At 38.6% G+C, this 16885-nt stretch overlaps 1 protein-coding gene across 2 annotated transcripts in view; it reads left to right on the top strand.

The window, feature by feature from the left end:
- The window catches only part of astn1 (astrotactin 1), a 518487-nt gene that overhangs the window by 231845 nt on the left and 269757 nt on the right, over positions 1–16885 (top strand). For both annotated transcript variants that reach the window (XM_080907209.1, XM_080907208.1), the window contains exon 12: positions 985–1135. In XM_080907209.1, the coding sequence (XP_080763335.1) occupies positions 985–1135 (151 nt within the window). The remainder of the gene's footprint in view (positions 1–984; positions 1136–16885) is intronic.

The following is a 16885-nucleotide window of genomic DNA, read 5'->3' as shown; positions in this document are numbered from 1 at the left end:
TCTATATTATTGCTAATATATATTGTAATATATCTATATCACTAAGGCTACGTTCACACTGCAGGTCTTAATGCTCAATTCCGATTTTTTTTGTCTGCTCGTTCACACTACAAATAAAATGCGACAGCAAACGCGCTCTAGTGTGAACGCTCAAAGCGGCCCGCATGCGCAAAAGAAGACGTCACACACAACGCGCTCTGTTTAGACCCAGAGCAAACAGTATTGTTTGACTGATAGCCCTTAATGTAAAGACTTCGGACTTCATGTTTCCCGATTTTTGCTTTAAGTCATTTTGTTATTTACATAATAATGTAGATAACCTAATAATCCTTATTGCTGTTTTAGAGGAGCGCTGCTTCAAAGGATAGTTGCAGATTTCTGTCAGAACCTGCAGGTTATGCAGTACAAATAAAATGTTAACGTTTCTCCAACGTTGTCTTCCCAGCAGTTTCACCGGATGGCCAGGAAGCGTTCACGATGTCTTCTCTGGCGCTGATAATTGGCGTCTGTCTTGTGTCAGTGACGTAAAAGACGGATTTAATGCGACTTGACCGTTCACACAGCAGTCGCTTTCTGAGACATCGGATATGTATCGGATTCAGTACCACATACGAAAGTGACCCAGATCGGATTTGAAAATATCGGATTTGTGCCGTTCACACTGTCATACCATGATCGGATATGGGTCGCATAGGGTCAAAAAAATCGGAATTGATGCGCTTTCGCCTGCAGTGTGAACGTAGCCTAAAGCACTTCTGGATGGATGCAAACTGCATTTCGTTGCCCTGTACCTGCATGTGGAATGACAATAAAGTTGAATTCTATTCTATTCTATTCTAAAGGTTGTGCCAGGAAATGCATCCAGTATAAAAAATTTCACTTTCAGGGGGATGAAAAAGAAGTCATGAAATATACTTTTTGAAAGCCCCACAGATACACCTGGCTGAAGGTAATTACTTTTGTGTATTGCTTTTGTATTTGCAGAGAGGAGTTGATGATCAGTTCATCGTTTGACTCTTTGGAGGTTCTCCTGGACTCTTTTGGACCTGTCAGAGACTGCACCAAAGACAACGGTGGCTGCAGTCGCAATTTCCGCTGTATATCAGACCGCAAGCTTGATTCCACTGGATGTGTGGTGAGTCCTTTTTTTCTGTTATAAAACTGCCTGCAGTACCTCAGGTTTTGCTGAAAATCTAATCAAAAGTATTACTGGGCACCATACAGCCTTCATATAACTTTTTATGACTGATATGAGAGCATAGTTAGTACGGTCAGCAGATCCAAACAGTCGGGCTTTTTCGACTTGTGGTCACCTGGGATTTTTTTACTAGTTAATATTCCAACTTAACTTTGTGTGTGTAGTCTAAGTATAAACACAACTGCATGCCACAATGACCCACAAGGACAAATAGCAGATCGGCAGTCTCAGCAGATTGGTACTCTCTAATGCTTCTGAGTAGACACTTTGACTTTGCCTCTTGTCTCATATGCCTCTTAGCATGACAACACATTCATTAACTCCAGGTGGTGCTTAGCAACCAGGAAATGTAGCAGCCAGGTTTGTTTTGTTCTCCATCTGTTGGGGGTTTCAGCAATAGCATTCTTGTTATTTGCAGAATCTTAGCACTGGCTGCTAGTGTTTTGCTTCTGCTAAATCCCCCACTTCTATTGATAAGCTGTCAGGCACCATCAGTCCTAACAATTTAATTTCTTTTCAAGTACTTTGATACACTTGAGTAGAGCCTTTGAGGTGGGTTTGGAAGATGCTATTTATGCAATCCAGTATTCTTCTTGCCTGTAATGCATCTCAACGAGAGGCAGAAGAGTTTGTGAGAGTTTTTTAAATGGGAAAATGCTTTTTATATAGAGGCAAGCATTTCCAGCCAATTATATACAGTATGCATGATAAACAGTTGCTCAGACAAGTAAATATTATTCAGGCATTATTGAAAACACATGCAGGAGTACATTTATTGACTTTCCTCATTTGGTTTAAATCATTAAGTTTGAGACTGCAGGCTAAAATTGCACGAGCTTCAAAAATGTGGAAGGAATATCGAAACCAGATCAATCAGTCTGTCTCATTAGCTAATATATCTTATCCATAATGTTATTGTCTATTAGTCTCTTTTTAAGCTGAGAAATGTGCTATTTAAAATGTTAATTCAGTTAAAGTGGAGGAGTTCAAGTGTCTTGGGGTTTTGTTTATGAATGAGGGGAAAAGAAGAGTGGGAATTTCATCAGATGGATCGGTGGAACATCTGCAGTGTTCTGGAGGTTGTATCCGTCTGAGTGTAAGCAAAGGTTTTGATTTTCTGGTCAATCTGCATTCTTACTGCACCTATGGCCACAAGCTGTGGGTAGCGAATGAAAGAATGGGATACTAGTCATGGAAATAAGCCTCCTCCGAAGGGCTAGAGCCACTAGTCCACATAGAAAGGAGCCAGTTGGAAATACTTCTCCTGCACGCCTCTGAAATTAGTTGTTCTCGGGCATGGTCAGCTGTGCCTTGCTGCAAACACAGGACATGTTAGTGCACATCATAGTTCAATGCGTAATGCACTGTAAGCAATATACCCTGACTTTTTATTCTTTTGTTGTTGGAAGACTCTTTTAGCTGTCATACTTTCTAGCCCTGAATGAGTGCAACTAAATATTTGCCACTGCTTGCACTGAGGTTTGCATTAGCATAAATGCTAATATTGAGGACGGTCAGCTAAACAAAACAAGCTTCCTGTTCTACACTGCAAACAAAACTTAAAAGTGTGTTGATTTTTTTAAATGTTTATTCAAACATTTTTTTACATTGTGACGTTGTTCAAGCTTATTTAGCTGGAGAAATCTGTCACACGTAAAGTATTTATTGTATGTATTGTGCTGTTCACCACCAGAAACGATAAACACTGTGAAAGAAGACCTGTAAGTAGCACCAGCATTGCACTGAAATGTAAGAAAGGGAGATATCTAATTTCCATCATGCACCAAGAGATGACTGAATGGATATTTTGGGTCAGAGTCATGTGGGTATTTTATTATGTGTTGTGTAGATAAGATTTTTTTCATGCTGGTCTCTCATGTGGGAAAGCACAAAAAGGAATATCAATATTTGGTTGTGACAACCTTCCTTTAGACATTACCGGATGATGTTAAACTAAAACTCGTGTTCTAGAAGACTGCTTTATGTTGCAGTGTGTTACAAATCCTTGACAAAAGCATCAGGAAAAAACCCAAATTTCTTCTTGATGAAATTAGTGTCAGGTGGATCCAAAGAAAAACTCTTAAAATATTCGTTTCCATGGAACTCCTTTTTCAAGTCTATTAATTATTTACCCTTCTCTGTATTTTCATCCCTGTGAGGATGTTCTACTGTAAATTTCTTTTAGAACTGAAAAAAGAACATAGATGTACTTGCAATGCATAATATGCACTGTGACACTGGTCTATAATCGTTCCTTTTTTCCATATATAAAATGTTCAGTGTGCTGCAACAAGAGGCTGCTAGCTAGATGTGACTGATAGACACGTATGTAGAGAACTGTAGTTAGACCAAAGATAAATAATCACTGCAGGGCTGAAAGATTGACAGGTGGGATGCATTATCTGTTCAATCTGTTTTCACACCCTTTTTCCTGTCTAATTAATACTAATACCACCTGTTTTCCAACATTTCCTTTCTAATGTTTGCATAAGCCAGACCTTCCCAAAGTGTGGGGCCCGCCCCCTAAGGGGGGTGCAGAGCCATTGCAGGGGGGGGGGGCGCGGGATGAAAAGGGGGGAAAGAAAACAAAACGCTTGGACACTGCTAGCACGGGGCGCCCACACAAACGCAAAGCAGGAGATGAAGCATCGCTGAATATGTTTCCAAACCAACTTCATTCTGAATCAGAATCAGAATCAGAATCAGAATGGGTTTATTGCCAGATGTTGAGGTTTACAACATTAGGAAATTGCTGCGGTGCTTCAGTGCAGACAATAAGAATTAAAGTGCTATGTAGAAAGAAAGATATGTGCATGAGATATACATGAGATATATACATGAGAATAAGAATTATGAGTGCTACGTAGAAAGATATATACATGAGTGCAGGTGGTGATCAGTGCCAGACATGAAATGATGCAGTGACACAGCGTAGGGTCATGTGTTAGTGGCGGGGACAGTCATGTGGTTATTGTTCATGTGTCCAACAGCAGAGGGGAAGAAACTGTTCTTGTGGCGAGAGGTTCTGGTGCGAATGGACCGGAGCCTCCTGCCTGAGGGGAGCAGGTCAAACAGACTGTGTCCAGGGTGAGAAGGGTCAGCTGAGATCCGAGCTGCACGCCGCAGTGTCCTGGAGGTGTACAGGTCCTGCAGAGATGGGAGTCTGCAGCCAATCACCTTCTCAGCAGAGCGCACAACACGCTGCAGTCTCTGTTTGTCAAAGCCAAAGACGAGAAAATATGGTGAAGCAAATCTGCCCTTTGGCTTCACCTGCACAGGTGCCGAGGTAGGTCTCCCTGCAGGGTTGGCTTTGCCTTCGTCGGGAGCAGCGCTGGGCTGTTTAAATCACGGACAAACAGTATCCCACATTCTTGATTTTTAGTTCACAAACACATCTCATAATGACTAACTACTCCTGACATTTTGGAGATGTAAAACTTTTTTTCTTGTAAAACAAAGGGGGGCCCAGCAAAAAAAGTTTGGGAACCACTGGCATAAGCTCTCAGGAGTTGGAATGTTGGCAGTTGGTATCTCTTCTACTTTAGCTGCTTCACTCTGCAGTCTTTGATCTCTTATGCTTTAAAGGTTTCTTATTCTTTTTGAATGACACATGCTGTCATTGTCCCATTTTTTTTAACAACCACCTATTATTACAAGCAAAGCCACTGATATTCCGATACAGTATACCGCACAGGCACACATTCCTCTCCTGTCCATCACCATACAGGACCACTGTCAGCTCCCATTGCATATATTACTGTGATTTTTAGTAGTTGTCTTGTGACTGCTGAGCTAATAAACAAGCCTTTCATCTGTCTAATGAGGGTGGTAAACTGGCTGGGCCCTAGCGTTCTGATTCCACATTAATCAATTAACGCCTTGTCTCAGTCCACACTGCCAGAAGCTGCCCTGTGTGCATTTAATATATTTTCTTTCGAGAGACTCAAGTGATGCTGGCGGTCTGTGCTGACTGACCTCCTCCATCTAGCTGATATATTGCTCTCCTGAGGAGAGGCAGCATGCGGCACCTGTGGAAGTGAAAGCGTAATAATCACAAGATGATTGTGAGATTAATTAGCTTCTTCTTGTCACTTGTCTCCTCTGCAAAATGTTGGAAAACAAGGATGTTGTTGACAGAACAGATTGCCACCAAGATGGAATGACTAGAATAGCTGGGCACCATCCAAACAGCCCGTGTAGTGAGTTTTGTAGCTTGATACATAAACTTGCAGTACACAGGACATGCCAGTCATTGCTGCTGCTTACTTCTGTGTGTTTTGGTGTAGAGCTACTTTATAGAACCACCTTAGGCGTTTTGTGCACACAGTATAAGACAAGACTTAACTGGGACTGTTTGTGGTGTGTGACCGGGACAATGTTTATATCGGGGATGCAAAGAGAGTATGGAAAACAAAAGGGTCATCAGCACTGACTCTGAATCACATCTACAGACAGAGCTTCATAAAGTTCTGTCTTTAGACTAACAGCCAAAACTTCGTAGCTCTAACTTTTATATATTTTCTCAATACAAGTACAGAAAATGTGGGTAAAGTGTGTAGTAGTTTAATAAGACTGACAAGTGTGAATAATTATAAAAGAACAGAAAATTAGAAAAGAAATAACAAATAAAACCCTCAAATGTATCAAACTGTACTAATTTATAAAACTAGATACTAAAAAAGTAAACTGAAGTAACAATAGTTTCAAATTATTTTAGCAAATCCTTTGTCAAATACTCCAGGATTGTGGTATCTATAAAATCAATATGCTGATTATTTATTGTTTATATTATAACAGTCCAGATTTTTAATGTTAACAGACAACATGCTTATGAAGTAAAGCAGATGTTGTGTACAAAGTAGAAACAAGCAGGTCAATCAGATATTGTTTTTAGTGACTGTAGGTTGTGATGTAACTTATGTAGCATCCATCCATCGTAAGTGTTCTCTGTGGATGGATGTTCTTCCACCATCTAACTATGTCTCCAGTTAAAGCAACAGAACTCTACAGGAACAGAGGAAATGACTTCCTCCTTGTCACATGATGCTTTGGCAGAATTTCTTTGAGTCACACAGCTTCCACGGCCTCACTGAACTCCTCCCACATCTGAGATTTTATTTCAGCTGCTGCCAGCGCTGTGCATGTTTGGCCTCCTGATACCTGTCAACTACCTTCAGAGTCCCAGAAGCCACACGCATTTATCACTGTAAAGATAAACAATGGCAGTAGCTAGACCAGTGTTTCGACACACCACCAAACAAAAAGTTTCCCCGGCGCACCAGGTATAGCTCAGTTTGTCCCAGTATACCTTTTTTTGCTTTCTTCTGACCACTACTCAGGCTGGGCCTTCATCATCATCTTCATCTTTTCTCCAGGACCCAGGTCAGACTGACTACTTTTTCTTTTCAAATATTTATCTATTTATATTGCGTCGTCTCACTCACAGCATAACTATTATGTAATTCTTCTTCGTCTTCTTCTGTTTTACTAGCAGTTAGCAACCCATTTTATTAGAGCAGGTAGTTGTACTGCCCTCTAGTGGTAGAGAATGTAAATGTTCTGCCCATTACTCACGCCGGGCGCTTAGAGTACTAATCAGGTGGAATCTTCCACAACACACCTGATCATTTCTCACGGCACACCTATGTGCCACGGCACAGTGGTTGGGAAACACTAAGCTAGACAACTGAGTGTGTGTTCATATAAATAGGATAAGAGGAATTAAGGTGGTTCTGAAGACAAAAGAGTTGGGGTCGAGCTTATTACTATTGAGGTGTTCCTAACAAAGTGTCCAGTAATAATAATTAGGTCAGTAATATTATATTAGTATGTTGTATATTCCCCATTATGATATGAATATGTAATTCCCATAAGGAAAATAGAACGTCTGTACTCTCGTATGTATTTTGACTCCTTGCTCATAGATATTAGTAAACTGAATAATATTTTTAATATATGCAGTCTTTCCCTTTGATGAGGGTACAATACTATGCTCTCAACTTAATAGTTTTAAATGAATCTGAAAGAGACACCACTTTTTTTTTGATGCTTTTCAGTTTATAATGATATAACCTAATTCAACGTTGAACCATTGGTCAACTGAAGGTATAAACAATCAAAACAACAAAGATGTAATAGCTTTACATCTCAATAACTGTTGGTTTATCTCCACAAACTACAGTCTATAAGGCCAAACAGTTCTACAGACATGCGCTCACCACAGCACAAATCACCTCTAAAAAGGCTTCATGTGACAAAGAACTAACCCCCTTTGCTCCTCTTCATTAAATCTGGCCAGCCTCAGACTATATACTTGAAACTAGAGATGGACCGATCCGATATTACGTATCGGTATCGGTCCGATACTGACCTAAATTACTGGATCGGATATCGGAGAAAAATAAAAAATGTAATCGATCCATTAAATATCACGAAAGCACCTCACAAAACTTGCAACACGCCGTAACTCACCTCAGAACGTATACATCACGTGATAGAGCAGCTGTGGCATGCGGGACCTGTCGGTGGTCTGGATAGCATGTGGAGCTTCGCTAGCAACCTGGCATTTCATCTCCGACAAAGTTATCCCCGAGAGAAGTAAAGCAAGTGTGTAAGTCCATCTCTGAATGTTTGTAAAGCATTCCCACGTTAAGCTTAACGAGCGACTGCCTCTCGCTCTCCGGCTGCTACTTCAATGTGAAACTGCTTAAATCAGCTGATCAGCTTTTCTGTCGCGAGTCTGTCTCTCGTTTGTTTTTGGTCCACTTTGCGCCAGAAAGAGGAAACCAGCGGCTGAACAACAGCAGCACGTTTAAGCTTGATAAGCTGTTGTTACAATTTATTTAATATTAATTTCTACACCAGGATCTTTTTCTACGTAGCTGACGGCTGGTAACTGTGCAGGGGCGGATCTAGCAAAGTTTAGCCAGGGGGGCCGATAGGGCATTAACAGGGAAAAGGGGGCACAAAGACATACTTTTCTTTCTTATTCTCATTTAAAATGTCTAGCTTTTAATAAATAATTATCTGACACCCAAAGTTTTAATTTGATGTAAAATGAATAGAAGTCAATTACTGTATATAGTGACTATTAAGTCTAATATATATACCCTAGTAAGCTATAGTACTTTTTACTTTGGGAAGGTACCATCTGTGCAGTCTGCAGTTCTGTTGAAGAAAGATGTTGAATCTATTTAATATTTCTTGAAAAATAATTGATTTCTGTGCATTTTTTTTCACACTGCATCAAATTAAGGTTGATTACGTCGATTAAGCATCATGAGGTGGCGCGTGAGGGGTGGTTCCCTATTTTTTATTTATTTATTTTTGTTGTTGCTGGGAGTTGGAACCCTATTAGTTAGGTTGCTTAATATTTACGCTAAGTACTCTTTAAAATACCAGAATAGGGAGGATGGTGTAGGTCTAAGTTTATTAGATTGATCAGTATTGCTGAACTATGAAATATTTTTTTTGTATACAGGTATAACAGAATAGCTTTAGTGTAGTTGTTGTTTTAAACTTGAGTATGAACTTGCAGACTTGCAAAATGCAGCAAGATATTTTAAAAAACAGTTTTGTTGATTAAAAAACACTATATCGGATTCATATCGGTATCGGCAGATATCCAAATTTATGATATCGGTATGGGTATCGGACATAAAAAAGTGGTATCGTGCCATCTCTACTTGAAACTCATCCAAAATATGTACAGTATACTGTACAAAATATGTACAATACCGCATAAGACCAACAAATACACGGCTTGCAGCCAGGTGCCCTTTAATAATATTTCTGAACGGCACCATACTGTATGGAACTGGCTAAAGTACTTCTTCTCTCCTGTATTGGTGTTATTCCCTTTAGGCAGCAAAAAACAATCTTGACTCAGATCACATTTTGGGACACTAAGCAGTGCTGAGTGGAGTCAATACCTGGCAGAGATGTAGGTAGACCTCAGCCCTGAGGAGGAATAGGAGCACATTAGATTGTCACTTCTGATGTTTTCTCTCCTCGGGTCACTGGACTTCTGTGTTTATGTGTTGAAATTAGAAGTTTAATAAAAGGAAGCGCTCATCTACTGCGTTTTGTATGTGATGTTCAGTATTAACTTTATTTGAAAATAATACATTATTTGTTAGATGAAGATGAAGGTGGAAAGATTAATGGCACAAACATAAATGAATCTACTGTCGCATTAATAATAATAAAAAAATATATAATTGTAATAGTAGAAATACACATCCTGAACCAGAATCACAAGTTGAATGTGACAGTTTTAATATGATGTAAAAGATGAGGTAGTTCCTCTGCTCATAACAATCGGAAACCATACGTGATTTAGATTTGGAAAAACTCTCCTTCAGGTTTAAAGATCACTTGAAACATATCACTGTGTCCTGTTCTGTTCCTGACCAGACATCAGCTCCTGAATCAAACCATCTCATTTTGGTGTCTAGGTTTATAACCCCCGAGACCACACAGCAGTTTTTAAAGAGTGAGCCTGCGCTGTCAGGCCAGAAGCATGACGCCTGCCATGTTTGTTATCTTTTACAATATTCACAAAGGTGCAGACCATGAATTTGTCACTCAGACTCAGGGTGGAGCCGTGATGTATTATTTTAATGTGCTGATGGAGAACATTTCATATAAACCACTTGAAGTGGTACATGTCTTTGGAAGATGTCATGTACAATCTTCCAGTCCAAATGTAACTCCCACCCTGTTCATCAGCCAGACTAAGCTCTCTATGTCTCTTGTCCCAAATGAAATCAAGTGTGAAAACTTAGTGATTTGACACAGTGGACGAGATCCAACTTGCATCGCAGATGCATAAGTGCAGTTGGTAGGAGCAGGGCTTTCACGAAGCAGCAAAAATGGGACATGTCCTTGTCATTCTTCATAATGCTTTCTTCATCGGTGTCACGGCTTGATGTAGTTCTCTCTCGCTGCAGACGGAGGTGTTCCTAAGCACTAAAAAGAATTATGCCAGTATTAGCATATAGTCTTTTTCTTCTAGTCAGTATAAATGTCTGTGGATACTGGTGTATTGGATCCTTTTTATTAAAGAACCCTTCACAATCATTTTATCCCAGATTCTGCAGTGTTGTGCCAGAACCCTATGGCAGTTAAATCAGTCAAAGTTTTGGTATCAAAGAACAGGACCCCACATAGCAGACAGGTCTAGCCCAGATCTGGTGTCAACCCGGCACTGCTGGCTGACTTCTGGCATGTTAAGTGGTATGTCATCCAAATATGGGCCAGGCCTGGCGTAGATGGCACTGTTTATGTGATGGCATGCCACATCTGGCCTGATTATGGTTTGGTTTATGTGGCCCAGGCTCATAGAAAACAGGTCTTCCCCTGATCCAGCATCAAACTGGCACTTCTGACTGACTGGTGTCATGGCAGGGTGTCTGTCAACCTGATGTTGGCCAAGTCTGGCAATGATGGCACTATTTATGTTCCTATTTTCCTATTTTAGGTAGAAGACCCAAATGCTATGTTGCAATACTATATTGCTGTGGTTGCCAATGTTTCAAATGCAGGTTTGACAGGTTTGTGAGTGTAAACTTTATCCAAAACCTACTGAGGGTTTACTCATGTTTACCACTGGGTGGCTGTAGCTCAGGAGGTAGAGCTGGTCACCTACTGATCGGAAGGTTAGTGGTTCGATCCCTGGCTCCTCCAGGCTGCGTGTTGAGAGTATGAATGTGTGTGAATGTAGTAAGGCAGCACTCGGTTTAGAGAAAGTGTTATTGGGTGAATGTTGTATAGAGCACTTTCAGTAATCCGGGAGAGTAGAATAGTGCTATATAAGAATCTGTCCATTCTGTGTCTGAACAGAGTTTTGTCATGTCTTTTTTGCACTATTGTGTTCCGGCACATGTTGTTATTACATGGCTTGATTAAGGTACACCTTAGGCTGACATCTGGGGCCAGAGCTGAAACTGTTCTGGGCCAGCACAGGGCCACCAGTGTGTCTGCAACTGGCCTTGTGCTGACCCATGTGTGGGCCACCTCTGGCAAAACAAATCTGGGCCACCAAAGGGCCGTCATTCTTTGCGGTATGTGGGCCAGATCCAGGCCATACCATTTTTGCGATGTGGGACCATTGCTATAATTGCAAATAGAAATGTACCAATTGCAGTTTTCTTGGCTGATTTCAATTTCCGATTGTTCTCTTACTGTGACGTGTTGGTAAAGATTGTTACAGATTCTGATTTTTTTCGAAGAAGTAAAACTGGCAGCATAATACAGTAAATGATTAAACATTAGAGTTTCTTCTCTCACTTAAGAAAACTGAAAATAAAGTGCTCTGCTACTAGACAGAGGTACTCTTAATTCCGTTGTTTTCATTCTAAGTCTGTTGTTTGTTTTAAACTTCCATTGTTTTCATTCAAATTCCGTTGTTTTCATTTGAATTCTTTTCTTTTCATTCTAATTCCATTGTTTTAATTCAAATTCTGGTCTGTTCATTCAAATTCCGTTGTTTTCATTTGAATTCTTTTCTTTTCATTCTAATTCCATTGTTTTAATTCAAATTCTGGTCTGTTCATTCTAATTCCGTTGTTTTCATTTGAATTCTATTCATTTCATTCTAATTCCGTTCATTTCATTGAAATTCCGTTGTTTTCATTCAAATGCCATTGTTTGTTTTAAACTTCCATCGTTTTCATTCAAATTCCATTGTTTGTTCTCAAATTCTGTTGTTTTCATTTTAATTCCGTTGTTTTCGTTCAAATTCTGTTGTTTTCATTTTAATTCCGTTGTTTTCGTTCTAATTCTGTTGTTTTCATGCAAATTATTTTGTTTTTGATCAAATTCTGTTCTTTTCATTCAAATTCCATTGTTTGTTCTGAAATTCTATTATTTTCATTCAAATTCTGTCGTTTTCATTTTAATTCCGTTGTTTTCATTCTAATTCTGTTGTTTGTTTCTAACTTCCATTGTTTTCATTCAAATTCCGTTGTTTTCATTCAAATTCTTTTCTTTTCATTCTAATTCCGTTGTTTTCATTCAAATGCTGTTGTTTTCATTCTAATTCCGTCGTTTTCATTCAGATTCCATTGTTTGTTCTCAAATTCCATTGTTTTGATTCAAATTCTATTCATTTCATTCTAATTCCATTCTTTTCATTGATATTCTGTTGTTTTCATTCAAATGCTGTTGTTTTGATTCAAATTCTATTGTTTGTTTTAGAATTCTGTTGCTTTCATTCAAACTCTGTTCTGTACATTCTAATTCCATTGTTTTCATTCAAATTCCGTTGTTTGTTTTCAAATTCCGTTGTTTTCATTCTAATTCTACTCTTTTTATTCAAATTCTATTGTTTTAGAATTCATTGTTCATTCATTCATTGTTTTGATTCAAATTCTGTTCTGTTCATTCTAATTCTGTTGTTTTCATTAAAAATTCTATTCATTTCATTCTAATTCCGTTCATTTCATTGAAATTCCATTGTTTTCATTCAAATGCTGTTGTTTTTATGCAAATTCCGTTGTTTTTGATCAAATTCTGTTCTTTTCATTCAAATTCCATTGTTTGTTCTCAAATTCCGTCGTTTTCATTTTAATTCCATTGTTTTCATTCAAATTCTGTTGTTTTCATTCAAATTCCGTTGTTTTCATTCAAATTCTGTTCTTTTCATTCTAATTCCATTGTTTTGATTCAAATTCTGGTCTGTTCATTCTAATTCCGTTGTTTTCATTCAAATGCTATTCATTTCATTCTAATTCTACTCTTTTATTCCAAGTCTATTGTTTCTTTTAGAATTCTGTTGTTTTCATTCAAATTCCGTTGTTTTTGTTCAAATTCTGTTCTTTTCATTCAAATTCCATTGTTTGTTCCCAAATTCTGTTGTTTTCATTCAAATTCCGTCGTTTTCATTTTAAATAACTTAAAATGAGTGTTGTGTTTTAGCTTACTAAACAAAAGCAGATGAAACAAGTTTCATAACAAAACAAATGTCCAGTACTTACATCACCTGAATAGGATATCGACCCTATTCTCGGTTTCACTTGTCTCCATAATTTTTCTTGTACCTGCTTTTTATCGCTCATTAGTTCAGGCACCTTCAAACCTAAAGCCGTATTACAGCAGACACGTTTCACACGGTATAAATAATCCTTCTCTGTTCAAAAGTAATACACATGCGGTTTCCCTTTTGTGAGCAATTTGGACCAAAGTAACAAAGCTCTTTTTTTCAAGTTGACAAAGAAAGTTTTTTTTCCTCTAATTTACCAAACGAGAAGCTCACATTCGCATTCTCCAAGTCGATAAAGTTTAGCAAAGAGATTACTTGTTTTAATATACTTTGTGGATATCTGTTCACTACGATTCGTTACAGATTGTAAGATCATTACCCATATGGAAAAGAAATAGTAAAAACTTGTGATTATATGTAAATCATATGAGGCTTACATGATTTACTCATGAAAGTGGCCACTTTCTCATTACTTTCATACATTGTTTTAGTAAGTATCCAAAACATACAAGTTTCATTATATAATTTTTCAAGGGATCTTATATTTAGGTTTGAAGGTCGCCGGTTCGATCCCTGGGCTCTCTGTCCTGGTCGTTGTGTCCTTGGGCAAGACACTTTACCCTACTTGCCTACTGGTGTTGGCCAGAGGGGCCGATGGCGCGATATGGCAGCCTCGCTTCTGTCAGTCTGCCCCAGGGCAGCTGTGGCTACAACTGTAGCTTGCCTCCACCAGTGTGTGAATGTGAGAGTGAATGAATAGTGGTATTGTAAAGCGCTTTGGGTGCCTAGAAAAGCGCTATATAAATCCAATCCAATCCATTATTATATCTGTTTTCACTCTTATATGCTTTTCATACAAGTTTCACACAAGACAGATACAAACTTTATAAGATTTATATACATCTTTTCCATATGGGTACATTTCTGAATGGAAAATGGCAGTTTTAGAATTACCGACAGTGCTGACAGTTCCAGCAATCAATAAAGGAGAGCATCCATGGTCAGGAAACATGACCTTTCCTTTATAGACAGGTCTATCGTTGCAGTGCCTCCACTTGACCTGAGTCTTCATCCATATTGTGCTTTCTGCACTTTGCTGTGAAGGAGGTGAGAGGGGTTACTAGAAGGCCAAGGTTCCTGCACTAAACTTCCTCACCATTACATCCAAAGGAGACTGGAATGAGGAGCCTAGTGCTCTGTGATAAGCTGACCTTTGACTCACAGTGTTAATCTAATCACATGCTATAATAAAACCCTCTCCAGACAATTTTCTCTGCTAAGAAACATGAAAGGAAAGTGAAATGTTGGAATAATGTTTTAGGTTAAGAAAATGTGATGTCTTTAACAGACTATTAATGAAATGATAAGTTACTCTGCGAACATTCCTGTGGGCTTTCTTCTCTCTCTCTCTCTGCTGTAAACCTTTTAAGTTTTTGGCAAATATATCATCCCAGTTCTCTGTTTGATGCATCAGTCAATGTGCATTTTAATTCTCTAACTGGCCTTTTGATTAAGATATTTAAGGTTTCATGACCTTAATATACGTGGTTATACAAATAAGTGCCAAGGTAATATTTCCCAACATACAGTACAGCAGTATGAAAAACCATAATGTCATACTACAAATAAAGAGGAATAATAAGAAGAAGAAAATGCAAACAAGTAAAACAAAGGTTAACACGTCATCTTTTCAATTCAATTTCATAAATATCGCAGAAAGAAGCTTTTTTGTACCTTATATGTGCTAAGTTTCAGCTAATGCATGCACAGTTGTTTAGGAAACTGTATTCATAAACTGTGTGGGTACAATGCACAGACACATATTAAAGATGTTCATCGGCCTGATGAAGCGGTAAGTCTTGTCCCTAAACTAGTGACCTTTCGGTGTACTCAGTTGGAAACAAATTGTGGGTACTGTTTTGTTGATCATCTACCCCCACATGAAGTGGCTGGGTAATGAGCTTAAAGGATCTAGCAATTGTCCAGGATGTGTAAAATTAGGTTTTACACATCCTGCGTAATTTTTTAAAGGGAAAATGTTATTTTCTCTTTATCTCTTAAACAGCTACTTACTTGTTTATATTGAGTAAAACACCATAAATGCCTTGAGAGACACAAAATATGAAAATGCATCTTGTATACATTTTTTGCTTGTTGAAACTGCAAAAAAAAAAAAACCTGAAGGATTTCTTCAAAAATATTTCTTGGTAATTGGGGATTGGGTGGACATTAAGATGCATAACCACTATGTGTGGTGATTTTACTTTTTACCAGGTCAAGTTAGTAAGTAACTTAGATCATTTGAAGTATGTGTGAAAAGAACATTGTCAAAGGACTTCTGTGTAATCTGGTGAAAAATAAAGTGCATCATTAGTTACAGAGGAATGAAGAGGGTAAGCAGCAAGGTGCTGCTAATGAAATGCAGCTGATTCTATGAAAGCAGGTGTGTGTTAACACAATGTCACAATTTTGGTAGAAGTGAACATCCCAGGAAATTCACCCCAAGGTCAGACTGTGCAATGCTCAGAGAAATTGCAAAGAAATCCAAGAGCTACATCCTAGACTCTATTGGCATGCTAAATGTTAAAGATGATTATAGTACAATTAGAAAAAGATGTGTCTGAAGGGTACTCTCTACAAAAAGCATCAGAGTAAAGCTTAGGTTTACTTAGGTCTCCTGAAATAAGCACAAGATTGTGGATCTATGTCTTTTGGCCAGAAAGACTATTGTGGAGATGTCTGGCCATAATGCACAGTGCTTCATTTGGCGAAAAAGCCAAACAGCATATCAGCACCTCATACCTATTGTCAAGCATGGTGGTGGAGGGGTGATAATTTGATAAATTGATAATTTGTTCGGGTATTTTGCACCTATTAAGTAAACCATGAACTCATCGGTATGTCAAGGTATTCTAGAGTCAAATGTGAGGGCATCTGTCTGACAGCTGAAACTTGGCCCACATTGGGTCAACAGTAGCACAATCACCTGTAGATCTACAACAGATTGACTGGGCCACAGCAAAACATCTAAATTCTTTTCATTTGTAGAAGTCTAGAACTAAACCTGATTAAAATTTGTGCTGTGACCTTAAGACAGCTGTACATAAATAAAGGCCCCAAAACCTCAATGAACTCAATGTGAAGAAGAGTGAGCTAAAATTCACTCTGATAAAGTCTCTCAAATCATTAGTTCAAGTTATCCGGTTGTTCAGTCTGACGTCACTAGCCGTGTCTGGACCTAAACTCCGCTGCAGGTCCATATATCAAACGATCACTATGGCATTACTGAGAGTTGAAAAACTGTCTAAAGTCTTTCATCTTTAATAAAATGATCAGCGTTCTGCTCTACCAGGTGTAACAATTGAGTTTAACATCCAGGCATCCATGAAAACCGAATTTATGACATTTAACGGAGTTAGAAGTTAGCAGGAAGTTAGCTCGCTAGCTTCTATCTAAATACAATATAGCATGTCCTGACTGCAGGGTTTTGGAAACAAATTAAAACGTACAGCTCTGTTATCACTTCCAACATAAATGAAGGCAGAAAACTAAACAGCAGTGACGTTTGTAGGGTTACTGAAGTTGGGCTAGCTGGTATATAATGATGTGCTACGTGACCGCTAGCGACACAGCTATGTTAGCATAATATAAACAAGCTAACTTTTTTTCCACTCGATAAAAGTTAACGTGAGTGTTCTCGGTGG

Source organism: Rhamphochromis sp. 'chilingali' (assembly GCF_963969265.1).
Source record: "Rhamphochromis sp. 'chilingali' genome assembly, chromosome: 16".
Lineage (NCBI taxonomy): Eukaryota > Metazoa > Chordata > Actinopteri > Cichliformes > Cichlidae > Rhamphochromis > Rhamphochromis sp. 'chilingali'.
The sequence above is the reverse complement of the archived record's forward strand: the minus strand, read 5'-3'. Positions and strand labels throughout refer to the sequence as shown.